Source organism: Myotis nattereri (genome assembly GCF_964212035.1).
Source record: "Myotis nattereri genome assembly, chromosome: X".
Lineage (NCBI taxonomy): Eukaryota > Metazoa > Chordata > Mammalia > Chiroptera > Vespertilionidae > Myotis > Myotis nattereri.
In genome coordinates, this window is record NC_138078.1 from 120,853,874 (window position 1) to 120,870,963 (window position 17,090).

The following is a 17,090-nucleotide window of genomic DNA, read 5'->3' on the forward strand; positions in this document are numbered from 1 at the left end:
GATCATGAGCTTCTAGAATTACTCAGATAAGTTCCTTTAGTTTTAAATAAACAGATAATTAAAAGAAATCCAAATGACTGTATCAATTTGCTCTTAAACTCCATACATTTATATAATTTGTACACTCAAAGTAGTTATTAGGCTCAAAATATGAAAGTCCAAAATGTGAAAACCCACCTTTAAATTTTGTAAAGTGGAATAAGAAGTCAAATTTATCTCAATTAGGTATCACATTTGAATGTTTCTAGCTAATGCCTGGTACATTAGAATATGCTCCATGATTAAACATTTTTTAAACAAATCATTACATTTTCTTAAAGTTATTTTCTGTTCAATATTAGTTTTCATTAAGTAGTATTCACTCTTTGGGGCAAGTGATCTTTGATTTAATACAAAAGTAATATAAAAATACTACTTTGTTTCCAGTACCCCCTTGATGCAGCCCAATATCTTGTGGGTTTTGTTATTGTTGTTTTGGAAGAAGAACAGCCACCACATTGAACTGAAATCCTCAGGGAACAGTAATCCCTAAGTCTATTTCTTGGCTAATGACCTCTAATGCAAAGAGTGTGAAACATGGGTTTTCAAACCTTGGCACCATTGACATTTTGGGCTGGGTAATCCATTGTTGTGAGGGCTGTCATGTGCATTGGAGGATGGTTAGCAGCATCCCTGGCCTCTACCCACTACAAGTATCACCCTGTCCTGGACACTGAGGATACAGTGATGATCCAAACTGACAAGAATGTTGCCCACTGAGTGTTGGCATCCTACCTGAATAATTCTTATGTAAGAGAAGTTGGAACTCTGGCCTCAGAGACCTAATAATCGTGTTAAGCAAACTAAACAAACGAAATGCATAAAATAAGAGCAAAACTACAATGCGAGTGCTGCTTCCACTGACATGCAATAGGAGAAATTTGAGGGAAGGCATGGAGCAACAAGGAAGCCTCAATGGGGAGGAGATTTGAGATGAGCCTTACCTGATGGAACTTGATTCAGACCCTTGTTACTCAAAGTGTGGTCTAAAGATCGGCAGTATTGACACCACCTGTGAACTTGTTAGCAATGCAGAATCTTGGGCTCACTCCACAGTTGCTAAGTGAAAACCTGCACTTTAAAGATAATCCCAGGGAATTTCTATGGACATTTAAGTTTAGGTCACACTGCAGGTTTCTTGTCAGTGTGGCATTATTAAGTGTATGCTGAGCTAGTGGAAATAGAGACTGGATTGGGGACTATCATCATATTAGAAGTAGTGAGGGCCTGGACTTGGGAAACAAGGAGTAAGGGAAATGCAATTATATTTTTTTATCATCTGAATGGATAAGAAAATGTGGTGTATATACATTAAATGAAATATTACCCACCCATAAAAAGGATGGGAATCCTGCCATTTGCAACAATATGAACGGATCTTGAAAGCATTATGCTTAAATGAAATAAATCAGACTGAGAAATACAAATATGTGGAATCTAAAAAATACCAAATTTAGACAGAGAGTAGATTGGTGGTTGCCAGGGGCAGGAGATGAGGGAAATTGGTGAAGGTGGTCAAAGGGTACAAGCTTCCAGTTATAAGATAAATAAGTTTTGGGGATCTAATGTACAGCACAGTAACTATAGTTAACAATACTATTTTGTATACTTGAAATCTGCTAACAGAATAGATCTTAAAAGTTAGAGGTACCTGTGTTTTAATTCCAAGCTTTACCACTTCTTAATTGTGTGAAATTTTACATCAGATTATTTAACCTGTCCAGCCAGGGTGACTCAGTGGTTGAGCTTTGACCTATGACCCAGGAGGTCATTGTTCGATTCCTGGTCAGGGCACATGCCTGGGTTGTGGGCTTGATTCCCATTGTGGAGTGTGCAAGAGGCAACTGATCATTGATTCTCTCTCATCATTTATGTTTCTCTCACTCACTCTTGCTTCCTCCCTGAAATCAATAAAAAATTATTTTTTAAAAATAAAATTATTTAACCTCACTGAGCCTTTTTAAAAAATCTGTAAAATGTGTGTGTGTCGGGCGGGGGTGGGGGGGTGGTGCTATATGACCTCAGAGGGCCCTTGTAAAAAGATTCAGCAAGGTAACACTTATAGTATTTAGCAGTCTCTGGTATAAAGACAATGACATCCATTAATAATAATTTTGATAACCATAATAGGCTATCTTTGAGAAAGATTCAAAAGGAACAAAAGAAATATTGAGTGTCTATAGAGCCCCAACATTATGTTGTGTACAGACCTATAACAACCTGCAAGATAGGGAATTTCATCCTCATTTTAAACTAGCACTTGGATATTACATTTTTAAAATATAGGTAACCCCTGTGGGTTGTCAGAGGTCCCTTCAGAAGGAGATTCCTGTAATTGTTATTATCATTGTTACTGTTATTATTAGGGTACTCTCAAACGAGCTTTACTCCCTCTTGGAGTGGAACCTAACATGGGGTGGAGGCAGGGAGTTGCTAAAACCACTGCTGTGTATGCTGAGTTCAGTAATATGTACTGCTACTGATCCAATCTCATTTCCCATATCTCCATTATTCTCATTAAAATTTCTGCGGATGAATCATCTATTTTCTAACTTACCTCTCTCTTACACCTGCAGAATTTGTGGTGAAGAGAACCCCTAGTCTGGCTGCCCCCCACCAAATGATAGCACAAGAGGTAGGGGTAGCCTCAGATTTAAGTCACCTGAAGCATGTCTGGGGGCAGGGAATCCGGAAAGCAGGAGAGTGGTTATGGATCTGCCCCAAGGCGTGAGGGCCCCAAGCTGGGGATACCGGACTCCGAGACTAGGCAAGAGTCCACTAAATCGGTGGCTCTCTGTGCCCCCACCCTTGACCAGATCAGGATGCCAACACTCCCCAAGTTTCAACTCAAGAGGTCTCCCAGGCTTCGTGTGCCCCAGCCTTGCACGCCTGCCTGCAACGTGGCCGCGTCTGGGACGTCCTCTTACTCCCAGAGTCACCCAAACTCTTCCATTCTTTGTCCAGGCCGAGCTGTGTTCCAGGTGCCCCAGTCCCTGGGTTCTCCCCTCCGCGTGTCTGGAGAGTCTCCACCCTCTCAGGCTCCAGCAACCCCAGGCAAACCCCTTCCCTCAGAGTCTTAGCTCTTCTGACACCGCCCGGCTATGGGGCGGGGGCAGGGCCAGTGGTGGAACCGCCCCCAACCGCCTCCCGGGCCAGCCCAGCCGAGCGGGCGGGTAGCTGGGGCGCCTCCACCTCCTCTTCCTAAAGCGGCGAGGCGCAGACGAGCGGCATCACTGGAGCCCAGGTCCCAGCCACCGCCACACACGGCGCCCCGAATTAAGGAGTAGGAGCACCAGCAGAGGCGGCGGCAACAGCGGCCGGGGGGCGCCACAAAGGTAGACTGAGTCCCAGGGAGTCCCGCCGCGAAATGCCCACCTCCCAGCCCGTGGCCGCGCGCCACTAGCCCAGTAACCCCACTTCTGTGTGTCCTTCCAGGCCCGGGTCGAAAAGCCTGGGAGGGCCGCAGAGCTACCCCTGGAGGAGGAGCCAGTCCCAGCCCAAGGCGCCACCAGCACAGAAGCCGTGCGGAGCAGCAGTCGCTTTCATGGCCCACTCACCGGTGGCTGTCCGAGTGCCCGGGATGCAGGTGAGGAAGCCCAGGCCGCCCCCGGCACCCACGTGACTGCCTGGGCGCGCTCCGCTTTGGGCACTGGCCTTGAGGCGGCCCCAGGACTCCCCTGAAGGCAGGGCCGGCGCTCTGGCCAGGTGACCTGGGAATTGGGCTCTAAGTCTTTTCTGGTGTTCAGGCTCGGCGGTGCACTGTGCTGGGAAGGCGGGGAAGGACTGGGGCGCTCGTCGATGTCGGGATGGGGGTCGGTTATAAAAATAGGCCAGAGTGAGACACCTGCGCCTGCTGAGGGTGGTACCCTTGGGCACTGGAGAAGGGAGAACTTAACTTGGGAAAGACGGAGGCGCCTCCGAATCTGTGGGATAAAACGCAAGTTGTGCCTACTCCTCCCCTTCCCCCCCCCCCAACACATACAAGTTGGGGCGGAGCAAGACTAGGGGGTGTTGTTGGCAGCGACATTGAATTGGGCTCTTCCTGTGTGCATAGAGTGAAGAGCGAGGTGACTTCGTTTCCCTTTTTGGTGCAGCTTACGGGCGAAGTTGTATCTCGCTCCCCCACCTGGCCCAACCCATAGTTCCGTGTGAGAAATGCAGGATCCCATATCAGAGTCACCTAGGAGATGACTCTCTAGCCCCCTCCTCTGCCTTTCCCACAAGATGACTGTTGCATGTGGTTAAAGGAAGCTTTTTGTACTGGATAAGGGACTGTTGCATGGGACTCAACTTCTTACTGGAGATCTACTCAGCCCCCTTATTATATTTTCATTTTATTAAAGAAGAAGTAGCTATATCCATACTTTTTATGCTATTACTGTTTTTAATCAGTGCATTTCAAGCTATCTACTAAATGTTATCCAAGTCTACTAACTTTTAAGCATTCACGTTTTATTTTTTCCTTTGTCACATAGCCTAAACAACCTACTTATATAGAGAGACCAGAAACACTAAAGCCTCAGTCTCTCATTATCTTCTAAAAATGTGAAAGCAAACTTTTTCCAAGTTCAAAAATTTTTTTCATTAGTAAATAGCTTATATTTCATTAGGGCCTCAATGTACTGCTAATTGATGCATGAAAATCATCTTTTTTTTTTTTTTAAAGCAATCGGTCACATTTTATACACGGTCACAAAAAAGTTACTTTTAAGATACTCCCCCCCAAAAAAAATGACTGTTTGTGTTAGACATATATCTAATCTAAGGGCTCCAGTGTGTCCTAAGCACCAGGCCATTTAGCTGAATAAACTATAGAGCAAGTCTAAGTTGAGTCCCAGGAAGTCTGTGTGTATTTAATGAAAATGAGAGGAAGAAAAAGGGGAAAATAAGAAATATTAGGGCTTCTAAAAAGGTTAATCCATTCAATCTTTACAAAATGCCCCCCATTTTTTTTTCTTTTCAGGACACCCCCTCATCCCTCCCGCTTTCCCCCATGGGCCCTGCCCCACACCCCATTCATTCAGTTCTGCCTTTGATTGTATTAAGGGAATTAGTAGTTTGCAACACTACAGTTTTGCTCTGTCTGATGTGGAAGAAAGTGTGAAGATTTTCTCACAGTACCCTTCTTTCCACTATGTGGAGAGAAGATCTTTACAGAGGTAAAGTTTGTCTCCGAGGGTTTCCAAGCCTTTCTCTCCATTGTGTGCTGGAGAGTCTGCTTGTATTTGTCACCAGAGTGAGTGCCTCCCCTTCACCAAGTTTGTGATTATGAAAAACTCAGTGTGCTGGAAAAATCTGTGTACTAAGGAGAAAATAGTTTCTGGGGTTTTTTCATTTGTCTTGACTTTATTTGATTTATATGGTTTCTGGTCCTTATTTGATTTGTCTTTATTTGATTTATATGGTTTAGGAACTGCTTGCTGTTCAGTATTTCTTACTGCTCCCAGCTTTGTTGAATTATCTGAGTTCCCTATCTCTGGAATTTCTAAATGTTAATTAAAATGGTTTAGACTGTGAATCATGTATTTTAAATGACAAATTCTATCTTTCACTTTATGCCTTCCCAAAGTTGTGATTACTTTGTTCAACTAATTTGGAGAGTGCAATCATCTCAATATTAGCAAAGAAGAGAGAAATATTTTTTGTCACTTTCTCTGTCTTAATAAAAATGGTAAAGTCTTAACTTCTTATTTCCATTTTCTAGTATAGGTGGTTTTTAAGCATTTGGTGCAACACAAATGTTTTCCACAGTTAAAATTGTACAGTACTCTAAAAATAAATTTGACGGCGTGCAGTGTGGCTTGAGCCGAGATTTCTTTTACTATTATTTTGTTCAAAAATATTGCAGATGAGATGCAGAAATATATCATGAGCTTTTGAAATTCCCCTAGAGTTTTGTTAAAGAGTTAGGAGTAACTTTTAGACCTTTAGACTAGTAAGAAAACTTGGATTAGCCATGTGTTCTTGAAATTAATGTATAGTAAGTATTTCCACAAATCAGGATGAAGTGGTCGCCTGGCCTATAACTTTTTAACAGTTTATTTTAGAGAATTATGAAGATTGATGGGAAAAATGATTTTTCCAGAAATAAAAACAAAATTACTTTATCCACAGTGTTTTTCTCCCCCTCACCCCCCGCCCCAGGAGAGATGTGAAGTAGAAGCTGAGCTACCTGTTCTATCACTTAAGACTTCCAGCATTCCTGACTTTCAAACAAAGAAATTTCTGTTGCGACTAGTTTAAAATAGAAAAGAAACTTGGAGTGACGAAAGAAAACCCAGGATTTGGTCCAGTTTAAACTCTTCCTTATGAATTAGTTATTCAAACTCATTGTTGATATTTCTTAATATTGTGGTAATGAACATTTTTGCCACATTACACCAAAGTCGAGGATATGAATTTTTTGTATTTAATTTGTGCTTTACTTCTTTAGTATATAACTAAAGGAATTTTCCATGCCAGGAGCTAAACTCTTGAAAAATATTTAAAGCACAGATTTTTTATAGCACAACTTTTAAAAAAACATGAACCAATAAACCCGTTTCTTTCCACTGAAATATTTACTCTTTAATGATTTAAAACATGTTTTTTTCTTTGAAGTTTTTAGTTATAAATCATACTTAAGTTTAAGTTATTTCCCCTTAGAACCTGCATTGGTATTTCTAAAGATAAGTATTCTACACTGGTTGTTAAATATTTTATAAAATGTAAGTAGGAGAATAAAGTTAAATGCTGAATTGGAGTACTGTTATGTTGTGTTTATGTTATTTCTCTTGTGAAATAATTTTTAAGTTTTTGCTAAAGAATTTAAAAATTAACTTTCATGTATCTTTAAATGGGACCAAGTTGGTACTATTTTTGAATGGCTTGAGCTTTGAGGTTTGAGATGGAAATGATGTTTAAGGATTAATGAACACTTTATTGAAGGCTTCTAAGAGGTAGAAAACATTGGCTTGCATTGGTGAACTTAGTTACTGGGTTCTGGGAAGGGTACAGAAGTATATATACTAAATGCTCACTACCTTTGAAAATCTTAAAATGTTGTCAGGGAGTTAAATCTAACACATGAAATATCAACTATTGCAAAATATGTGATACATACTCTATAATAAAATTTTCTGAGTGGAAGAGTTGAAGATTTACAGATGATAAACTGACCCCAAAGGATTGTTGTTAGGATCTTTATTGGGGAAAGCATTTCTAAGCAGAGAAAAAATCTGAGAAAATGCTTGTAGACAGGGAAGGGCACACCTGCCAAGTATGTGTGTGCACACAATCTTTGAGAGTGGGATAAAATCACTTGGACTATGATGAAGAATTCCTCTAGAGAAATAATAGAAGGCAAAATTGGAAAAATTTATTAGGTCCAGATTATAATGGTTCTTGAATTCTAAGGAAGGATTTTGGCCTTTGGACTAGCCATTATACATTTCTGAATAAGGGAAATGCAATGAACAAAGTTATATATAGGAAGAGCAACCTCAACATTGGATGAATGGATGACCTGGAGAATTGAGAGACTTGAGGCCATTTGATCTACTGAGGCTATTTCAGTGGGGCAATGTCTGTCCAGATGCAATGGACCTTGCATTACCTGCCTTCCATATGCCTAATACTATGAAGAAAAAATATATGATTACCAGATTTAATAATTAGCCAGTTAAAGAAAGAGGAATATAAGCTTTTGTGGTGTCTAATATGGGGAACTGGGAGAATTATGATATATCTTAAATAATTGGAAAGTCACGGAGAAGAGCCAGATCTAATAGGAAGTTAGTGATTTCTGTTTAAGGGGAAATATCTTCAATTTAAGTATGGTTTATAACTGAAAACTTCAAAGAAAAACATGTCTTACATCATAAAAGAGTAAATATTTGAGTGGAAAGAAATAGGTTCGTTGCTTTACTTTTTAGTTTCTGTTAGGTTTGAGGTAACAATGGGATGACAAAGTTAAAATATAGAACACATCTATTTATCTTGACTGTGGTGATGGTTTCACACATGCATGCTTATGTCCAAACTCATCAAATTGTATACATTAAATTTATACATTTTTGTATATCAATATGCCTCAAGGTGTTTTCAAAAAATGTTCAGCAAATACTTGAAAATGTAGGTTTGATGCTTTAGTCATTTATCACACATTTACTAAGCATTTGCTATATGCCAGTCTCTTTTATTTATATATATATTATTGATTTTTTTACAGAGAGGAAGGGAGAGAGATAGTTAGGAACATCGATGAGAGAGAAACATCGATCAGCTGCCTCCTGTACATCTCCTACTGGGGATGTGCCCGCAACCCAGGTACATGCCCTTGACCGGAATCGAACCTGGGACCCTTCAGTCCGCAGGCCGACGCTCTGTCCACTGAGCCAAACCGGTTTCGGCCAGTCTCTTTTCTTGAAACTGAAGAATATGAGCCACCAAGGAGGGAGAGGGTCATAATGACAGAGAGAATGTTTAAGTGAGGGCACTCATGAGATAGGAAGTATAGGTGAAGGATCAGCTTGTAAGGAAAGGACCAGTGACTTTAAGGTGCATGGGAGGAAGAGAAAATGTGTCAGGATCCAGAGGGAGTTAACTGAGGGGAATTCCTTAACTTTCACTCTCATCATGAAACCTAAATTGGAGAAAAGGATTTTGGTTTGATGCCAGAATCTAGTATGTGAAGTTCTAACCTCCCTTGTACCTTCCGAAGGTAATAATCAGTTTTGCAATTTGAGGTAAAAGTGGAAAGCATTGCCTTGCATTGATTAAACTCAAACCATTGTCCTAGTTGGTGAGTGGTTGATACAGAGATGTTGAATATGGTAATGATAATGGCAGAAGATCATCTGGGACAGGATAATTCAAGACAACTGTTAGCTGGGAAAGTTGGGGGTGGTTAGAAAGTATGGTGTCCGGGGGCTAGAGGCTATAGGAAGAGTAAACAGTAATTAGGTGTGGTATGACATGTGCCTTGAACACTAATCAGGGTCTAGAAATGGCACTTGACAACAAAGGTCCATCATCTACCTCCCTTGCTTGAGTCATAAAAAATGAGAGAATATTATTTAGAAGGTGTTTGAGAAACATTGAGCATTGTGATACTGTGTTTTTTTATTCTGGCTTTCATTTATTTAATGACCTTGAACAAATTATTTATGAAATGAGGAATAATAAAAGCTAAATTTCCTTTGCCTCAAAGAAATGTTATTAAGATGTATTAACTATCATTTGTAGGATATATTTTAAGCTCCTTTATAAAATTTATGATGTATATGGACAGTTAATCCTGCCAAGCAATGTTTTCATGTCATTATTTTATCTATCCTTTGTGCGATAACCCACATTTTTTGAAATCCAGTACCCCTCCATACACATACACATGCCATTACCACCACCAGGCCCCAAATCCTCTGCTCAACTTTCCAGACTTTCTGTTATCTAGCTCCTTGCTACAGATATAAACTTAGTTATCACTACTTTTCAATAAGAAATCCCTTTTTGCCCTAGCTGCTTTGGCTCAGTGGATAAAGAGTTGGCCTGCAGACTGAAGGGTCCCGGGTTCGATTCCGGTCAAGGGCACATGCCCAGGTTGTGGGCTTGATCCCTGGTGGGGGCCGTGCAGGAGGCAGCCAATCAATGATTCTCTCTCATCATTGGTGTTTCTTTCTCTCCCTCTCCCTCTCTAAAATCAATAAAAAATATATTTAAAAAAAAGGAAAAAAAAATCCATTTTGTTATACTATGCCAGTTACAGTTTAGTAATCACTGACGGACCAAATCCTACCTGATATTCAGGGTCTCCATCTTACTTTCTCCATGAACTTTCTCTGAATGTTCCAGGCTACTGAAATCTCTCCCATTTCCAAGCACCTATTTTATCTATTGATAGTAGTCGACAACTCAGTCCTTGATTTATATGCTGCCTTAGATTTTGTCTAATTATATATGTTATACTTGTCTTCCAAACTAGGTTGTAAATTTCTTAAAGGCAAGGACTATTAGGTATGAATTATATGTAAAAGTGTTGGCTGAGTGCAGTATAGATTAGACTTTTCTAACTTTTTTCCATTCTGTTTCTTTAAGTATATATATTGTGTGATGTTTAAATTATTGTAGTTCATAAAGACTCGTCTATATATACACAATGTCGATTTTTTCACCTTATTGAAATGATTTTTATGTATTATATTTAAGAAAATATACTTGTAAATAATCAGCTATTCACACAAAAGCTCTCATTCCCTTACCTTCCAAGGCCTTTGAGGGAATAAGGAGCCTCATTGCTTTCTGTAACTAGGGCTGATTCCAGACAAATTTGTGTCTTTGGGAGAAAAAGGACCTCTTGTACCTTCCCTCTGTTTCCACCCCTCCGAAACAAACAAATAAAAAAAGAAACTACGTTTCTCTCTCAGCTGTCACATTAGAAAAGTTTGATAAATTTCATTCATAGTAAGGTGTTTTTGATTAATGACTTAGTGTATGACTTCTCCCATGGATGTTCATATTTTACAGGGAATAGTGCCTTTAAAAAAGGAAATCTAATAGTAAATTTTGGACAGCTTAATGATCATTTTTGACTGAATGATGTCTTTTGAAAGAGTGGTAGTTTTACTCGTTTTAATTGTTGCTAGAAAAATGGGATTAGGAGAACAAAAATTAACACCAATATTGTGATGCAACAAACTCCTTTTCATTTTTCATCACTAAGTCCCAAAGACTTTCTACCACAGGAACATATAAAACAACGTGTCTCTGGAGGAATGCCATGTGGTAACTCATTTTTAAAAGAACAAAAAATCAATAAAATATACTCAAATGACATTTTGACTCCATCTGAAGTACATCGCTCATATGGTTGCCTGCCATTTTAGACTAAGGTGTTATATGGTAGGGACAACATCTTTGAATTAATGCTTATAGAAATCAAACATTTTCAAAAGATATCGACTAATTCCTCTCAACAATACTATGAAATAGGAAGAGTTATCCAATAGGAAAAGGCCTTCAAATGTGGATTTAAAAACAAAATAGCAAATTGCTGGCCAACTCTAACCACCATTCTCTTTGTTGCCCCTTCCTAAAATTTCATATAATTGAGGAATTATATGATTATATGTGGATCACCTGACTTGCACATTCAGAGAAACTAGGAAACCTAGTACAAAGGAGATCCGATCTTCTCTATTCCTGCCTGTCTCTCCCCACCACTTCTCACTAGCATTTACCTCACTGGAGATAGAGGTACCCTCCCTCTCAACCTTTTCTGGACTTGTTCCAGCATTTTCCTGACAGAATCCCACTGGGCTTTCCTTTCCTTCATTTATCATATGGTCATGGATTAGAATGATCCATGTTCTAAAATGGCAGATTAGCCAATTGGTCTGACATAGCTCTGGATATTCTAGCAAAATGAGAACAAAATTATGGTTCATACTTCTTTTGGACTAGAGTAAGCAAAATCGTAGACAGCTCAGGTGAAAGAGTTGAAAATATTCTAATTTTATATTTAGGTGTCCACTTCTTTCTGGTCAAGTAACTTAAAAAGTGTGCTGTTAAGGAAATCAAAAAAGAAATATGTTTTTGTCTTTTTCTTATGAAAAATGTTTACAGAAAAACTTTTCAACCTTTCTTTGTGATACTTGTACAGAGATTGTGTTCTTAGTGATTTTTTTCCAAGCCCCTTTCATCTGTTTAAAAAAAGTAAGGAAAATAAATATGTAAAACTCTATTAGTTTAAAATGCAAAGGACTAAAAAAGAATAGGGATTCAAATCCACCATCATTGGATTTTTCAATTTGTTTATTACAGAACAATAGAGTGTGTTGCTGGAGAATAACAGTTGCTTTGAATTATAGAAACAGCTTACCACTATCATCTTAATGAAGTTTTCCTGGATAAGAAATCCATATCACACTAGATGTGTTAGGGAATTTCTAAGCACACTAGTGAATTACTCTACCAGGTTTCAAGAGTGCCTAGTAACACAATACTAGTAGTGAATTTTTGGCAGGTGGAAAAAATACTTCAAGGATATCTAGACAATCCAGATTTTTCTTTGAAAATGCATTTTTTGAGTCATGTGGTTAGTGCCTTTTTATCCCCTCCCCCAGCTTTCCATTAAACCATTGGCTTTGAACATATTATTTTGCAGTATATCAAACTGGGATTTAATTTGTTGATGCAGAATAGTATAAATAACACAGCAGTGGGTGATGGGGAAGGGATGAGCAACACAGATAATTAGGTGGGGTATAAGTTGTTATTAATGCAAGAAATTTGGTGGAAGCTGAGCCAATAGTAATCATAGTCATAATTTCTTCCCAAAGCCTCTGCCTCATGATTATGTCTGACCGCTATAGCTAGGAAAGTTTCTCAACTCTCTGGTCTCAATTTCCTGATGCCAGCCTTAACTTTAAGCAGAAGCACAAAATAAACCAATCAGCAAACCATGCACATATGCTACTAAGTATGGTGATAGAAAATACAACTTTGACCTCTGTGGTTAAGGAGGGTATAGTCAGTGTGTCTGGCAGCTTCAGGGAAAGACGCATATTTCAAATGTATGCTTTTTAAATGATACTGACCTAATGGGAAGGACAGTTAGCAAACTCATTAATTAGGATCCTGTTTGCTTCTATAGTTTTAGTTCAAATTCCTTTGTTTCAATTTAACTCTGAGCCTTCCCATATGCCTGTCAGTAAGTAATAATAAATTGACTTTCCCACGTTGGACCCTGGTGATCCAGGTTTAGTGTTTTTCATGCTTAGTCTGCATGAAATAATGGTGTAATTTAAACTAGAAAAGTATTTGCAGCAAAATTTGGAAGGTCTACTTTGTATCGAATGAGGTGCTCAATGTCTATCTTTGAGATAATGGGTAGGGTCCCAAGGCCTGGCCTGTGATCAGGGCCAATCGGGGCCTTCTGGCTGCTGGCCGGGGTCTCCCTCCCCTGGCTGCTGGCCACTGGCTGGGACCTTCCTTCGTTCCACACCACCCCCTGGTAGTCAGCGCAGGTCATAGTGAGTGATCGAACTCCCAGTCGAACTCCTGAGGGGATATTTTGCATATTAGCCTTTTATATATAGATAGATTATATATATAGAGATTGGAGAAACTAGACATGGGTACATATAGAAATCTAAGAACACAGAGCAATAGTGATGAATTCCAAATAGGATAGAAACTGCCATAGAAGCATTCCAAGGAAGACTGGACTAAGGAAAATAACTCTCATTTACGGAGTACCTTTCTGCTAGGTACTCATGCTTTATACCACTGCACCACATTGCTTCTAGGCAGGTCAGCCTTCAACAGACCCTTAAAGGGGAATGCAAGATAGATAAGAGAAAAGGACAAAGAAGCACACACAAGGTTCTTTCTATAACAGAAGTTTGAGGTAGGTGCTTATTGCCATGAACTGATAGGACCAAATTATAAAAGGCCTTGAATTCCAGACAGTTTATTTAATCCTGTCTACAACAAGGAGTTTTTCAGCAAGAAAGTAAACTTATGAGATCAATTTTTTTGTTTTTTTGTGTGTTTGTTTGTTTTTGGAGATTGCATTAGGCTTCCAACCCAACAGGCTAGGTTAGAGAAGTGGAAGGCTATATATATTATGCAAATATTGTAATGGCTCAGGCTGTAGAAATAAGGATTTTAATGTGGAGCAGTGATGGACAAACTTGAGCATACACAATTACCATCTAGAGCAGCGGTTCTCAACCTGTGGGTCGCAACCCCTTTCGGGGTCGAACAACCCTTTCACCGGGGTCGCCTAAGACCATTGGAAAACACATATATAATTACATATTGTTTCTGTGATTAATCACTATGCTTTAATTATGTTCAATTTGTAACAATGAAATTGGGGGTTACCACAACATGAGGAACTGTATTAAAGGGTTGCGGCATTAGGAAGGTTGAGAACCACTGACCTAGAGGGTTTGTTAAAACAAAGATTGCCAGGCCCCAGATCTAGAATTTCTGATTCAGTAGGTTTGAAGTGGGGTCTTGAATTTGCATATCTTATGAGTTCCCAGATGTTCTGCTGGTCTGAGGATCACTCTGAGCACCACTCAAGGAAGACTAACAGACCTTGGTGACTAATTCGATATGGAAAGGGGAGAAATTTGATGGGAGAGTAAAGACTCAAAGATATGGCTGAGTTTGAAAGACAATTGGTTCATTTTTAGAAATGTTGACTTTTAAGTGCCACACATCCCAGCAGAAGTAATTAGTTACAGGTTTGTTCAAGAGTGAAGATCGATATTGGAGGTGCTGCATGGGAATAGATAGATGAAATTGTGAGAAATAAAAATAACATGATTTCTGCTCTAGCTGGTGTTTCTTAGTGGCTAAAATATTGGCACTCCCTTCCACTCTCTTTAAAATAAATAGATAAACAAATCCTATATAATAAAAGCCTAATATGTAAATTGACTGAACAGTAGAAAACAGGCAGAACAATGGGTTGCTAGATGCACACTGACCACCAGGGGGCAGAAGCTCAATGGAGGAGCTGCCCCCCTGCCTGCAGGCCCCAGGCCAGCCAAGGTGGGTGCTAGCAGGGGCCCCTCAGTTACCCCACTGATTTCTCCACAGATCGGCACTGATCACTGGCCAGGCTAGGGACCCTACCCATGCACGAATTTCATGCACCGGGCCTCTAGTAAATAAATAACATAACATAACGTGCTTTCCAATTATCATTCTAAGAGGCCAAGCTCAACATTGTGTTAAATTCTACAACTTCCAAAATCTCGCTCACCCATCAACTTCTGTTTCTTTGATCCAGGTAGGTTTGAACACTTAGTAAATGCTCATATCTTCAAATGAAAACAGTTTTATTAAGAACATGAAATCTATTTGTGCTTAGAGTTATAAAAATGCAATTTGGCTAATATAAAATAAAATGCCAGTATCCTATATGCCAGTAAATGGCAATATTTCCCCCCAAGCATAGACATTTTTAAGACTTTTTTTCCCAATTTTGATATATCGCCAATTTTTATTATTTATAATTCCTTTTCTTCATGCTGTTATTACTCGCCTCTCCCCCCTCCAAGTCCTGGACTTAATAACCCTGGACTGCTATTATGTGAAAACTACCCATTCACAGTAAAAACTTTGGAAAGTTGTGTTTACATATGTAAATTCCTGGAGAGGAGAGGAAGTTACTTCTGAACCATTAGGAAATATCAAGTCACTTCCTAAATGACCTTTTTGACTCCAGCTTCAGCTCTCTAAAATATTCTCCATATTATCAGATTAATGAATTACTGTTTTCCAACAGGTACCATGTAGAAGAGCTCAGAGCTTAGTTGAAACAAAGGATTAGGACTGAAAATGACAAAAGCAAATAGGGCCTACTTAATGAGTTTGCCAACACCAAACAATGTGAACAAACTTGATTACCCACTTCATTCATCAGTCTTGGGCCTAAATCACTTTCAATTTCTAAAATGAACACACAACCAATAAAAACAAAATTAACCCTGATAATCAAAGGTTTGCCACCAATGAGGATGCTCAAAAACATGTGCAGAAATGTACCTCTAGATTTTAAAGGATGTTTAATTATCATTAGAATAAATCCCTTGAGTCCCTAAGAGACTTTAGGGAATACAATTTGTTTGGGTGTAAAAATTCTGATATGTTTATTTTATATCTCTCACCGCTTATGTGGTAGCTGTCTGTTTTCCAGGATACATAATTACTGTTGTGACCCTTTTTTTTTTTCATTATTCTGAGTGGTAGATTAAGTTTTTGTGGGAGAAAATTGATGGGGGTGTATATATATGCATACAAAATGTCCAGTTGACCCTTGAACAACATGGGAGTTAGGAGAACTGAATCCTGGTCAGTCAAAAGTCTGGGTATAACTATTGACACCCAAAAAACCTAACTTCAATCATCCCTTGGTATTTGTGAGGGATTGTTTCCAGAACCTCTGATGCAGATACTCAAATCCTCAGATGCTCAGGTCTCTTATATAAAATGGTGTAGAGCAGTGCATATAGAATGCATATAGTCAGCCCTTCACATCCGAAGATTCCCAACTGTGGATGGAAAATACTGTTTTGCATCATCTGTAGGTTGATTCCATGGATACAGAGGGCAGAGTGTATATTTATTAAAGAATATACATATAAATGCATCAGCACAGTTTTAACTAGTGTTCAAGAGTCAACTGTATATTGTGCATGAAATATATTTTATGTCTGAAGACACTTTTAATCTAATCAAGAAAATAAGGCTCAACATTTGCCTATAGAGTTTTTAATCAACTCTATCAATTTTAGACATAATTTTTTAGTAGAAAAGTGAATTATAGTAATAAAAATGGGTAAAAGATAAGATGATCACTAAGTTAAAGAAGCAGAAAATTACAGTTTGACAATGTCATTTAAGAAGGTCTTTATATAACAAGAATTCAGTAAAAATTATGTACTCAGTAAAAATTATGGTATCCATGGATTTGCTAAATATATTTTAATAGATAGAAAGTATATAGGATTCTTTACCCTTTTTAGGAATATTTATTCCAATGTAAATACACATATTTATATGTACCTCGGTCTAAATATATAATAGGGTTATCAGGGTTTTATACATGTTGCATTTTTATCATGGCTAGTTCTTTCTGACTTTAATATATAAATTGTTATTCTTGAAAAAGTTGGACTCACATCAGTCTTACTCTATACAGGATGCAGATAATGGGAAATTACTTTTAATAAAACTGAATAACACTGTTGAGCTCTTTTAGTGAATTAGAATTTAATTGAACATTACATAGAATTATATTTTTCAAGATTCTCAATTTTCTGCTTAATTTATCCCATATAGTAGCCTTACAGAATATCATCACATCAAAGGAACTGTTTTTGATACATATAAACCAGTTTACCTGTTAGTATAATCAGTGGTATATGGGTATTATACAAATGACTCATAGTTAACGGAAACTTGTGATCATTGTCTAAGCTCTTATTTTAAAGCTAATATTGTCATAGGTATGTTATACTGTTTATTCTAAGGTGATAGAGAATGGGAGGGAT

General features: G+C 38.6%; 1 protein-coding gene across 1 annotated transcript in view; it reads left to right on the forward strand.

Annotated features, from left to right (window-relative positions):
* Positions 1-3,243: 3,243 nt before the first annotated feature.
* Positions 3,244-17,090, forward strand: part of STK26 (serine/threonine kinase 26) — a 56,956-nt gene continuing 43,109 nt past the window's right edge. Inside the window, exons 1-2 of the mRNA XM_081115127.1 lie at positions 3,244-3,374; positions 3,475-3,625. Coding sequence (XP_080971253.1) covers positions 3,584-3,625 — 42 coding nt within the window. The 5' untranslated portion in view covers positions 3,244-3,374; positions 3,475-3,583. The remainder of the gene's footprint in view (positions 3,375-3,474; positions 3,626-17,090) is intronic.